Source organism: Cajanus cajan, chromosome 5 (assembly GCF_000230855.2).
Source record: "Cajanus cajan strain Asha chromosome 5, NIPB_CcT2T_4, whole genome shotgun sequence".
Classification (NCBI taxonomy): Eukaryota; Viridiplantae; Streptophyta; class Magnoliopsida; order Fabales; family Fabaceae; genus Cajanus; species Cajanus cajan.
In genome coordinates this window covers 22,414,636-22,427,988 of record NC_138521.1, presented here as the reverse complement: position 1 = coordinate 22,427,988, position 13,353 = coordinate 22,414,636, and the positions used below count along the sequence as shown (strand labels likewise).

General features: G+C 46.1%; 1 protein-coding gene across 1 annotated transcript; it reads right to left on the bottom strand.

The window, feature by feature from the left end:
• Positions 1-4,188: 4,188 nt before the first annotated feature.
• LOC109791048 (fatty acid elongase 3-like) lies at positions 4,189-5,460 on the bottom strand. Its single transcript, XM_020350300.3, has one exon. The coding sequence runs from the start codon at positions 5,317-5,319 to the stop codon at positions 4,444-4,446; it is 876 nt and encodes a 291-aa protein (XP_020205889.1). The 5' UTR covers positions 5,320-5,460; the 3' UTR covers positions 4,189-4,443.
• Between the last annotated feature and the right edge of the window lie 7,893 nt (positions 5,461-13,353).

The following is a 13,353-nucleotide window of genomic DNA, read 5'->3' as shown; positions in this document are numbered from 1 at the left end:
TACCGGCCGTACAAGTAGTAAAAATATCGTATCCACAGGGATTAGAAGGTAAACTAAGCATTCATTGGCTACTTGTGACTTGAGAACAATCCCAATAAATATGAATATGAATTTAAGAACAAAACTACTGGAATTGTTAAAACACAAATAAATGAATTAGAAATGAAATGGGGTGAGAAATGGTAAAATGGACACTTGAAGTTGTGGGGGTTTGATTTCACCAAACAAACACTAGTGAATCCTATGTCTCTTGTTACATCCATTGTTCAGTCAACCATAAATTTACTCAGACCTAATTCCTTAGAGAAAGAGCCTAGGTGCAAAATATTGAATATCAATCCCTTGAGTACTCAATACCTCCACCCGCATTACCGGTTAGGGTTTTAAGACTACTAATGGGTCAAGCCCTATCCCTAGGTACAATTCCCACTAGGCATATGTTCATAACTAGTTTCAAGGATATTTCCCAATACTCAATGAAACCTTAAATCATGCAAAGGGTGATCAAGCCAAAGCAAGCATTAAGCATAGAATCATACACAACAAGGAATGAAACAAAACATATATAACATTAAACACAAAAGGATTACAATAGAGTTTGTTGGTTACATCAAAACCCCAATACAATGGATAGAACCTCTCAAAACAAATAGGGGAAAACTAAAATAGAGATGGAAGAGGAAAGGAAGAACCGAAGGAATGATCCACCGTGGGAGGCTTCCAAAGCCTGAGAATCCCTCATGCAGAGCTCCTGGAGGCGCCCCTGGGCGAATGAGGGAGAAAACCCTCGAAATTTTCCTTTTATGCAGCCTGAGGAGACAAATTAGGGTTATTGCGCCCGGCGCGTTACACTTCGCGCCCGGCGCGGGCTTCCCCTGATGCTCAATGTGCTCGCGGCCTTGAATTGCGCCCGGCGCAATTCTAAATTGCGCCCGGCTCGAGGTTCCCAAAGGCTGAGAGTACTCTATTTATGCCCGCCCGGCGAGATTAATACGGCGCCTGGCGCGGTTGCCTGCTCTGCTCCTTAATTCTTTTGTTTTCCACTCCTTTAACCCTTTTTTTCCTCAATTCTCTACTTGAATACCTGCATATACAAAAGAAACCAAAATGAGAACAATTATATGCAATGATACAAAGAATGGAAGAATTTGATCATTAAATCTTGTATAAGTCTCATCCAAAAAGAGGTAAAATTGAGACTTAACATAGGGTGACCTCAAGGTTCAAGTTTCGGATCTTGACCGAGATGCTGGCGAAGCGCTCCATGAACGTCCTCAGTGGTTTGTCATCACCCTGTCTAAGGCTGGCCAAGGCGGCTGATGTGACATGGTGAGGTCGACTCGTCACATATTGCACCGTGAATCGCCTTATCAGGGTGTCGAAGTTGTCGATCGACCCCACCGGCAATTATGTGTACCAAGCCAGTGCAGCTCCCTTGAGCGAGATCGGGAAAACCCTACACAAAATAGTATCTTCATTAGTGTATAGGTTTACCAGTGTAATATAGAGATCAACATGCTCGTCCGGGTCAGTAGTGCCATCGTAACGGTCGATGCTGAGAGGCTTCCATCTGAAAGGGAGGGGCATCTCCATGATGCCATCGACAAAGGGGTGGCGGCGGATGCTCGCCCAATTTTCAGGAGCTTGGGCGGGAGCATTGCTGACCTCGTGGTTAACCTATTTGTCGGCACGTACGACCGATGAACAGTAGACCTGTGGGTCGCCACCTTGGGTGCAGTCGGTGGTTGGGAAACAGAGTGCCCCTCTTCCACATGTGGATTACTTGGTTGGGGGGTTGATCAGAAGGGTGCCGAGGAAGCTGGGTGCGAATGCGCTCATTCTCAATGCGCAGTGCCGCTAGGTCGGTTTCGTGCCTGACATGAATGTTGTCCAGGTCGATGGCGTGTTGCTACTACATTTGGTTGACTTGTTCGATCAGTCTTCTCAGGGCTGCTTCACTGTCCATTCTAGTTGTGCGATCTAGGTCGTCCGTTGCTCGTCTACTATGGCTTCGGGTGAAAACTATAAGCGTGGCCGATAAGAGATGTCTTGATCGACCCCACGGTGGGCGCTAAATGTTCTTACCAGAGATCGGTCGTAGGGACGATCTGCTGGGCAAGATTGGCGAGCCTCCTTTGCTGGGTACGATTGTTGTTCCAAGGCGGGGGTGGTACCTGCAAAAGAGACTCCGATGTTAAAGTTAGTGTTTGTGGGTGTATTGGTCTCGTATAAGTAATAGGCGTACCTTTGTGTGAATTAGGGTTTCGTTGGGCCTTGGGCCCGAGATCAGTTATGACCTATTTAGATAACGGACCTCGTCTTGACTGATGTCGCCTAGCGCGTGTCCGAGGTCGATTTGTGCTGTGATGCCGAGCTAGAGCTCGGTTCCGCGGTACGGATAGTACACATTTGTTGGAGCAACCTCCCATGACCTTGATGCAAAATTGGGGTTTGGAGAAATTGATGGGATTAGATTTCAGCATAGAATATAAGAAGAGTAAGGAAAATGTGGTGGCGAATGTGTTTTCACGTAAACAAGATTCTACTAGTCTGTTTATTGTTTTTTAGGTTGGGTCTGACTTACTTCAAGAAGTAAAACAATCATGGCATGATATCCTAAATTGCAGAAGATTATGGATAAGTTGAGGCTTACTAGCCACCCCTACAAGCATTACACATTTGAGCAAGACGTAGCAAAAGGGCAAAATAATAGTGGGTAATGATTTGCAATTGTGGAATAAGTTGTTGTCTTATTTCCATACCTCTCCTGTGGGTGGCCATTGTGGTTGCCATGAAACATATAAGAGGATTAAGGAAATCTTTTCATGGAAGGGATTACAGAAGTTCGTGAATGATTAGGTTCATCAATGCTTCGTTTGCTAGCAATTTAAGACGATGTTGACAAGCTCCTACTGGCCTTTTACAACCACTTTCTATTCCTAGTCAGGCTTAGCAATCTATTACCATGGATTTCATTGTCGATGTGCCCAAGTCTAATGGGTTTACTATTATCTTAGTAGTCGTTGATCGACTCACTAACTACGCTCACTTTCTTGCTTTTACCCAACCTCTTAGTGCTATAGATATGATAAAGCGAGATGTATACTTAAATGTGACACTATTGTAAATACAGAAAGGTAATTAGTTAGGAGGCACTGTATAAATAATTGTGATTTCTTGAATTGAGACAGAAAAGAATATTAACAATAGTTGTGATAAAGCTTATCTAATAAGAGACCCTTTGCGTATTAAAACTTGGTATCATGATACAGTGTGAGAGTCGTTTCTTATCTTACATAAACCAAAATACTGCTATGAAAGTTTGAGACTACGTTAATGTCTCTTTTTCATGGTGCTTTTACTCCATTTAATTAAGTTTGACTTTAGGGTAATTTTGTCGGGAAAAAAGAAAAATTCATGAATTTTTATGTATTTATCCAGAAATCATCAATCTCATCAGATTTTGCATCTTTCAACCCCAACCAGGCCAGCTACTTCATATGCACTGGTCCAATTTCAAGCACATAAAATTCTCATCTTATTTGACCATTCCATAATATTCCATCTTTGATTCCCCGATCACTTCGATGGATTATCATTACAAAGGCATATTCGTCTTCAAATTGATAAGATACCCTTTGCGCAGCAAATCAAATTACTTAAGGGACTATGTGCAAGAAATCAATTTTGTCAGATACGTGACACCGACAGCGCCCTGTTACCAAATGAGTGCGTCTTTACGTACTTGGACGCTTACTTAACTAACATTCTCACCTAAAATAGAGGTTAGACCTTAATTCAGCAATACAGACAACATGTCAAACGACCAGGACGGAACTACCAAACAAACTCCATGTTTTTTTTTTTCATGTGTAGAAAAACTACAGAAATTTCCCCAAATAAAAGAAACCTTGCCTGTTGAAATAATTGATTAAGGTGAATAGACCCTGTAGCGATGCTCGATTGGTACACCTCCGAATAACCCTACTAAAACGATCTCACAGCAAACATTAAATTGGTGCACTTTATGAGGATGTTATTATCTATCGATTTCGTACATCAATGATAATAAGTTAATAACTAGCTCTTAAAACCTACCCAGCAAATTTTCTTCAATCGAAGCGTGTTCAGAAGGTATCTGGACTCTCCTCAGAGTTTGGCACACTAATCGGTCACGAAAGAAAACGCTAATCGAATATGATCGGAGTCCATTCTCAATTTAGCAAGGACAGTAATAAAGAAGGATAAAGTTAGGGTTTTGAATTTTGATACACAATGATTACTGCTATATATGATAAGATCATAATGACAGAGCAAAAGTTCTACCTTCCTAGCACTATGGTAATATCTTATTCCCCTGTTGTATAGAAATAGTGATGAACATTGAAAAGGGAAGAAATTGGGAGCGTAGTTTTATTTTACAATGGAAGTCAGGCGGTGCGATTAAGACAAAGCGGGAGTAACGAGGTGTGAAGCGACGGTGACATGATGGGCATGGGGAAGGTTTCTGCGTTTGCCAACGAGCATGCGGACGTAGAAGTTAAGGAAGAGCATGAGAACGGCGAAGTTGAGAACAGAGTTGAAGAGCCAAGCGCCAATGCCGTTGCAGGATCCTTTGAAGAAGAAATGAAGGAGGAAAACGGCGACGTGGCAGGCGACATTGCAGCCGAGCAAGGCGATCTGGCAATTGAGGACGAAGGGGAAGCAGGCGGCGCGGAGGCCTATGGCGGTCCAGAAGCGGTAGGCGTAAACGACGGCGTATAGGAGCGTGGCGAAGAGGATGGCCAGGACCTGAAAGGACTGGGAGAATTCCAGCCAGAGGAAGGACATGAAGGCGGAGATTGAGTGGTTGAAGAGTTGGAAAAAGGACAACCTACGACGTCGTAGGATGGTGATGATGGTGCGGAACATGTGGAGGAAGCGGGAGAGGTAGTACACGTACGACCAGAAGAACACGCGGCCGGAGGGGCGGGTCCCCAGGGGGAAGCAGAGGAGCCACTCCAAGGGGGTTTTCGACCGCCGCCAGAACCACCGCGTGTCGCGGATCTCGGCGGCGGCGGAGACCAGGATGCCCCCGAAGATGGTGGCGGAGATGAGGGACATGGAGAGGCTGTGGGCGGCGGGGAGGGGGCCCAGCGGGATGGGGCGCCGCCGCCGGAAGAGGGAGAGGGAGAGGTGGAGGAAGAGGGAGAGGAGGAGGTAGGAGGCGATGGAGCTGAATAGGAACGACCACGTGGCGCCCCATGATTGGGCGTGGCTCCACCGGTACTCCACGATAGCTGGGTGCTCCGAGAGGTAGTAGATTGCCGCCTTCACCATCCTCGTGTGTTCGCTCTTCACATTTTGTTCCAACTTGGACTCGGAAACGCCCAACGCGGAGAGTGTGCGAAGTTGGAGGTGCGATTACAACCCAAGCGATTAAAACAATGGGAAAAAAAGAGAAATAAACGATTTCTCATAACGTGGCCAATTAATAATCGTTCGATACCAGTGTCCACACTCTTTGCACGTGCCAATTGAAAACTTTGGGTCCCACTTGGTTTTTCTATTGTTTTTCAATTCTCCTCGCCGGGTCTTACCTTATGTTTTTATTTCTTTAATGATAATGGAGTGTGATTTTAAGTTTCCTCAATCAACCACAACTATATATTTTTAAATTGGTTTACATATATATATTTATCTCTTAAAATATAGTGATTTTAGACTTTCGTTGGTGAACTTTTTTTTTTTTTTTTTTGGTTAGATTTTAAATGGTTAACTTCGAAATGTTAATAGTTGATATGAGAATAATTTAGATACCTTAGTACCGGTCACGTGTATTAATAGGATGAAATGTTTATGGCGTGATTTTATCACTTGTATATAGGATAATTAAATTATTATTTTAAAAAATAAAAGTTATGAACTAGTATTATAAATTAGTTTTATATTATTATCTCATTATAAATTATTATGTATAATAAATTTATTGATTATTTTTATGTATGTAATGAATTACCATTGTTTTTTTAATCGATAAACAATTATTAAATTGTTAAATCTACTAAATAATATTTTTTAAAATAAAAAATAGAAATATGATCTAAACAAACAGCTTGTAACTTCTCCTCCAGACCCTAGCATGTAAATTCCTAATCAAAAGCTATTTGTGTTATTCTTTGTTGATGTGGAAACCTTGTTTAGTATTTTTATTTTATTTTATTTTTCTAAAATATGGAAAGGACAAGGCATTGTGATTATTTTAATGGGTGGATAAGGAAGAAATTGTTGATTATATTTTGAACCACTACAAGAAAAATACTAATTTTTGACGGAAAAAATCTGTCAAAAACAAGTAAAATTCGTTTGAAATTGAGAATTGATGGATGTAAATCCGTTGGAAAAAGGAGCATCAGAAAAAAAAAAATTCATCAAAAATATTTATTCCGTCAGAAATTTTCGACGGATACATTTGTTGGAAATTGTTTGAAGATCTTTATATGATTCCGACGGATTTATCCGTCAAAATTTTTGTTTAATTTTAATAAATTTATTAATGTAACAGCCGTCATATTTGGTTTCTCAAGGGTTCTATTTCACGACATTTCACTTTTTAGCATGTTTTATCCTTACTTGTACAATTTCTATAAAACTTCCCAGAAGATCACCCATCCCTTCATTACTCCATGTCAAACACGCTTAACTGTGAAATTCTGATGAGATAAACTACCGAAATGTATATGTATATTCTCAGTATAATTTGTACAAATTAATTCATTTAAGTCATTTTTAACTATACAATTTCATACTTGTACTATAATAATTGTTCTTACTGGGGATCTGAGGTAGAGTGGATCCGCTGGGTAAGGACGGTGAGCCTCCTTCGCTGGTACGCTTGGTGTTCCAAGATGGGGGTGGTACCTGCAAAAGAGACTCCGATGCTAAAGTTAGTGTTTGTGGGAGTATGAGTCTCGTATAAGTAACGCACGTACCTTGGTGTGAATTAGGGTTTCGTTGGGCCTTGGGCCTGAGATCAGTTATGATCTGATTAGATAGCGAATCTCGTCTAGACCAAGATCTTCCCAGCGCATGTCCGAGGTCGTCCTGCGCTGTTATGCCGAGCTCGAGCTCGGCATAGCACTACGGATAGTACACGAGCCCCCCGAGCTCTGAAGATCGTAGGTCGAGGAGTTAAGACCGAGCTCGTCAAGTGGCTGTGACCCTTCGCATACGCTTGTCTGTCGAGATGCCATGTGTTGCAACTGTCGCCTCATTTTTGAAAACGTGCAGGCGGCGCGTGAATGAGGGTGACGGTTATGCAATTATGACTGGTGCTCGTCATAATGGGGGTCATTAAGTGTGTCGCCAGTTATGCTCCCTGGCTGACACGTGTTGTGGCCGTTTGAATTTTGGAAAACCCCTTTTTCTTTCTCTCGCGCCCTTTCTCATTCACTTTACTCTTTTTTCGCCCTTTCAGCTTCCTACGCACGTTGTCTTCTTCGCTTCCGTTTATTCCTCACCTTCGTCTTCTCTGTTTCCGTCGCCGTTTTTCGGCCACCGGGTTGTGCTTCTTCTTTACCGTTCTTTCGTTTGTCACAGGAGTACCAGGTACTTCGATTTCTCTGTTCTCTTTCCTTTCTCCAATCTTCTCCTTCTTCGAGTCTTTCTTGTTTTCTTGATGGCTGGAGAGAGTGGTGCCAGATCTTTCGCGCCTGCCAAGGGCAAAGGTAAGGCGCGGGGCAAGGCGGTGGCTACCAGAACGGCCGCCGCCGAGAAAAAGAAGGTGGTGAACCCGCATAAGGACCTCGTTCCAGGCATTCCTGGCTACGATTGGGTCAGGCGCGAAGTGGGGGAGGTCCAGAGTGTGTTTAGGTCTTTCCTCGAGGTCAATGCGACTTGGAAATCGCATAGAATTTGTGACCCTTACATCTCCCGGATGATCCGGCTTGAACCCTGTCAGGCCGGTGAGGGTGTGTACATGGGGGAGTCTACAGACCCTCCCCATTTCTATGTTTACCAGTGTTTTTTTAGGGATTGAGGCGTCTGCCTTCCTTTCACTCAATTTGAGTGTGATTTTTTGAATTTTATTAACTCGGCTCCTTGCCAGTTGCACCCAAATAGTTGGGGTTTTTTGCTGGCCTTTCAAGTCCTGTGTTCAGTTCTAGGGATAGAGGTGTCTCTTCCCGTTTTTCTTCATTTTTACCAGCTGAAAATAGGGGTTCCTCCTTATGGTTTGCTGTCTCTGAGTGGGAGTAAGGATGAGGGTTTATTCACTCTTTACTCCCAGTCATATAAAAATTTTAAACAAGAGTTTTTCCGGGTTGCACTTGTGGATGTCGACCCGTTGGAGGATGGGGCGTTCTACTTCGGCGGGTTGCCGAAGTTCCCTTCTATTGGTACCCCAAACTGGCTAGGTTTCAAGGGGTGGGCCAATTGCAATTGACAGCTTCGGAGGCGGCCGCCATTGAGAACCTTGCAGCGCTTCCTCGCCCGCTGGATTGCAAGCTCGTCCTGTCGCTTGCAAACTCGGCGTACAAGGAGAGGGGCTTAGAGAGTGAGTATTCCATTTTCCTTAGATTATTTGGGTTTGTGAAGTCTTCCTTTGTTGATGTGCTTTGTTTTCTGTGTTTGCAAGAATAATGGGCAAAAAAAAGTGGCGTGAGCTGAAGCACCGCTACAATGTTGCCGAGGTCGAGGTTCCCGAGCCTCAAGAGGAGGAGATTTCCCCCTTGAAGACCAACAGAAAAAGAAAGAGGGGAGAGAAGGAGGTCGGAGGGACCTCTGTCCCTCTAGGCGCCGAGGAGGTGACTTCCAAGGCCGCTGATGTCGACGCGGTGGACCTCACTGAGAGTCCACCGCCCGAGGAGGCTTCTCGAGTGGCCACCGAGGGGGTGGCGCGAGTTGCTGAGCTTGTTGCTTAGGCTACTGAGGTGGTAACCCCGGCTATTGAGGAGGTCGCCCATGCTGCTGAGGTAGGTGTTTTACCTTGTGGCCTTCCTTGTATGTGGCGTTCTTCTGTTTTAGCTTTATCTTAAAAAGATATGTTGTTGTTGTTGTTTTTTTTTTGTAGGCGAGTAAGGCCGTCGAGGTCCTGGGAACTCCAAGCTCGGGGGCGCCAGGGGTAAGTGTCTCTGGTGCCGAGCAGGGAGCATCTGCCTCTGCTTCTGCTGAGGCTCGCGAGGAGGGGCCGAGTTCCGGGGCCCAAACATTTGCTCTAGTGACGAAGGGCCCCCCGAAGCGTCCGTATCTTGCGCATCGCTACGGGAAAGAGAGCTCGCAGGTGCGGTTGGAGCACCTGAGTGCTTCAGAGGAGATTGACTCACTATGGAGCGTTGCAGTGACCCCGGAGAAGTTCTTCCCCAAGGGCTTGCTGAGCACGGCTGATCAGTCTATGATCGAGTCAGTCGGGCCAGTGGGGAGCTTTGATGTTGTCCAGGTCTTTTTGCAGAGGAGCACGACCATTATGGACTACTGGAAGCACAAGTGGTCCAAGCAGCAGGAGGACTTGGTGAGGCTGAAGGGCCAAGTTCAACCCTTGAGGGACGAGAACAAGGTCCTGAAGGAGGAGAACAAGGTTCTGAGTGCCGCCCTTGGCGAAGCAAAAAAGCAGGGGGCCGAGCTTCGAGCAGCGAGGGGAGACCTCGCGAGGGTCCATAAATCGCTGGAGATCGCCCTGCGTTCCATCGAGAGTTATGCCTCCCAAGTGAGTGAGCTGCAGGAGCTTGTTGCCTCATCCCGAGGTCGTGTGCGCTTTCTGGAAGATGAGGTGACGTCTTGCCAGGGTCGGGTGCGCTCTTTGGAGGATGAGGTGACATCTCTGAAGGGCGAGTTGGTGGAGGCGGCTGAGAAGCGTCTCTACGACGAGGTCCTTCTCGGTGGCAAAGAGGAGGAGGTTGCCGCTTTGAGAGTGGACCTTGCAAAGCTGGAGGCGGAGATGGCGGTGCTGTAGAAGAAGCTTGAGGAAACCGAACGGTCTGTTGTGGTTGAGCATAAGAGGGGTTTCCTCAAGGCAGCTCGCCAGGCCAGGCTTCTTGTGCCGAGGTTCGACCTCTCCGCCATGCACGTGGAGAAGGTGGTTCGCTTCGGGAAGTTGGTGAAGGAGGATGATGTCGAGGACAGCTCCAGCGAGAATGCCTCTGCGTAGGCTAAGTTTGTAATAGTCTAGTTTATTTTTATTTTTATTTTTTCTTTGAATTCAAGTATTGAACTCTGTAAACATTGCTGTGTATATGCATTTTTTGCTTATGTGCTGTTGTGCTTTTCTTGGACTTCGCGTTTAGGCCTGATTTTTTGCTGTTTGTGCGATTTTAAAACACGTTCAGCATTTGCTGTGTATTTTTGTGTTTTGTGGCGCTTAGACCCGATTTGGAGCGAAGTGGTTTGTTCCAAGGTTCAAATCCGTCTTTGTGCGAGATTGAGATGTTTCGTTTTTAAGGTTCAAACTTGACCTCGAGTTGATTATGCCAAGGTTCGAACTCGACCATGATTATGCCAAGGTTCGAACTCGACCTTGAGTGGATTTTGCCAAGGTTCGAACTCGACCTTGATTATGCCAAGGTTCGAACTCGACCTTGGTTATGCCAAAGTTCAAACTTGACCTCGGGCGGATTATGTCAAGGTTCGGACTCGACCTTGAGTATGCCAAGGTTCAAACTTGACCTCGGGTGGATTATGTCAAGGTTCGGACTCGACCTTGAGTATGCCAAGGTTCAAACTTGACCTCGGGTGGATTATGCCAAAGTTCGAACTCGACCTTGAGTGTGCCAAGGTTCAAACTTGACCTCGGGTGGATTATATTAAGGTTCGTATTCGGCCGTAAATATGAGCGAGATGAGTTGGACCGAGGTTCGAATTTGACCTCGTTGTAGTGTGAAATATGTTGTGTTAAGGTTCGAACTCGACCTAAATTAAGAGCAAGATAAGTCAATCGAGGTTCGGATTCGACCTCGTCGTAAAATAAAGTAAAGTATGCTAAGGTTCGAACTCAACCTTGGTCTAATCACAAAATTAAAGTTAGGGGAATATGAATGAAAAGAATGAGTTATTTTATTAGTCATGTAAATGTGCCTCGTTAAAAACCCTCTCAGCCAAAACCCATTTTTCTATTTTTTGGGATAAAAGACTGAGGCGGGAAAAAAGTGCACAACTCATTCGTACAAAATTAGCTGAAGTAAAACATGAGATGCATAGCATTCCAAGTTCGCGGTATAGGCCTTCCGCTGAGCTCTTCTAGTCGGTACGCTCCATTTTCCAAGTCTTCTGTAACTCGGAATGGGCCACCCCAGGTGGGTGCAAGTTTCCCATCTGACGTGTCTTTCCGCGCTTCGCCTAGCAATCGCCATACCAAGTCGCCAACTCGGAAAGAGCGAGGTCGCACTCGCGTATTGTACCTTCGGGAAGCTCGGAGTTTGCAGGCTTCTTCGTGGATTTGAGCTTCGTCTCTGAGCTCGTCAACCAAGTCAAGGTCGGCTGCTAACTCTCGAGCGTTTTGCTCGCTGTTGAAAACTTGGCGTCGGTGGGATGTCTCTCCGACTTCCACTGGGATCATTGTGTCAGCCCCATAGGTCAGCCTATAAGGTGTCTCTTGCATGGTTGACTGGGGGGTGCAATGATACGCCCAGAGGATGCTGGGAAGCTCGTCGGCCCACTATCCTTTGGCATTCCCTAACGGCTTCTTAAGTTCCCCGAGGATGACCTTGTTGGTTGCTTCGGCTTGGCCATTGGTCTGGGGGTGTTCCACCGAGGTTGAGAGATGCTTGATACCGAGCTCGCGGAGGAAGTCCTCGAACCCTTGTGCGATGAATTGCCGATCGTTGTCAATAACGAGGGTGTGAGGGATTCCGAATCTGCAAACAATACTCCTCCAGGTGAACCTTTGCACATTTTCGGTGGTGATTTTGGCGAGTGGGCATGCCTCGATCCACTTGGTGAAGTAGTCGATCGCCACTAGGAGGAACTTGAGCTGACCTTTCGCAGGGGGGAATGGCTCGAGGATGTCCATTCCCCACTAGGAGAAAGGCCATGCCGACATCATATGGTGAAAGGCTTTGGGCGATTGCCGGTGTGTGTTGCCGAACTGCTGGCATTCTTTGCATTTTTGTACGTAGTCCTGGCAATCCAATTTCAGAGCGGGCCAGTAGTATCCAGCTCGGAGTACTCTGGTCGCCATTGAGCGTGCTCCGGAATGCATGCCATAGATGCCTCGGTGGATCTCTTCGATGACATAGGCTGCCTAGGGTGCGGTTAAGCACTTGAGCAGCGGGGTGGAGATGCCACGCTTGAATAGTTTGTCGCCAATGATTACGAACTTGGCCGACCTCAACCTCATCTTCCGAGCTTCATCCTTGTCCTCGGGCAAAACACCTGCCTTCAAGTAGCTCCAAATGCCTATCATCCATCCCTGGTCTTCACTGTCGTTAGTGTTGACGACCTTGTCGTCTAGGCTGGATGAGTGCAGGGTCTCCTGGATGATGGTCCGATGTTGTCCAGGGCGTTTGGTGCTCGCGAGCTTTGACACGAGGTCGGCTCTGGTGTTCTGTTCTCGCGGTACATGTTGTATAGTGAACTCGTCGAAGGATGAGATCTGTTGTGATGCCATGTGGAAATACCGCTGTAGGAGAACGTCCTTGGCTTGGTATGTTCCACTGAGCTGCTCGACCATAAGTTTCGAGTCACTGTTGCACCTCACTCTTCGGGCCCCGAGGTCGCGAGCCAGCCTCAGTCCTGCGAGAAGCGCCTCATATTCTGCCTGGTTGTTGGTCACCTTGAAGCTGAATTTGAGGGATTGCTCCAAAGTGACTTAGTTCGGTCCTTCCAATATGATACCTGCACCACCACCCTTAGAGTTAGAGGACCCGTCAACGTGTAGAGTCCATACCTGTGGTTCCTCAGCAGAGGTGGGCGTGAGCTCGGCTACGAAGTCGACCAAGCATTGGGCTTTCAGGGCGCCACGACTTTCGTACTGGATGCCGAACTCGGATAACTCGACCAACCATGTAATCATTCGCCCGGTGAGCTCCGGCTTCCTCAAGATCTGCTTGATTGGGTAATCGATCTTGACGAATACTTGGTGACTCTGGAAGTAGGGTCGGAGACGCCAAGCCGCGATGACGAGTGCCAGTGCTAGCTTGTCGATCATTTGGTACCATTTCTCCGCATCTTGGAGGACTTGGCTGATGAAGTAGATTGGCATTTGTACTTTCAGGTGTTCTTGTACTATGACTGCGCTGATGGCATTTTCTACCACGGCCAAGTAGAGGAAGAGGTCGGTTTTGTGATCCGGCCTCTATAGGATTGGCAGGGTCATCAGAAAAGCTTTGAAGCTCTTGAAAGCTTCTTCGCATTGGTCCGTCCACTCGAAGTTTTTTGGCTTGC

Coding starts and splice junctions, on each gene's coding strand:
- LOC109791048 (XM_020350300.3), bottom strand. CDS start 5,319: ATGGTGAAGGCGGCAATCTACTACCTCTCGGAGCACCCAGCTATCGTG.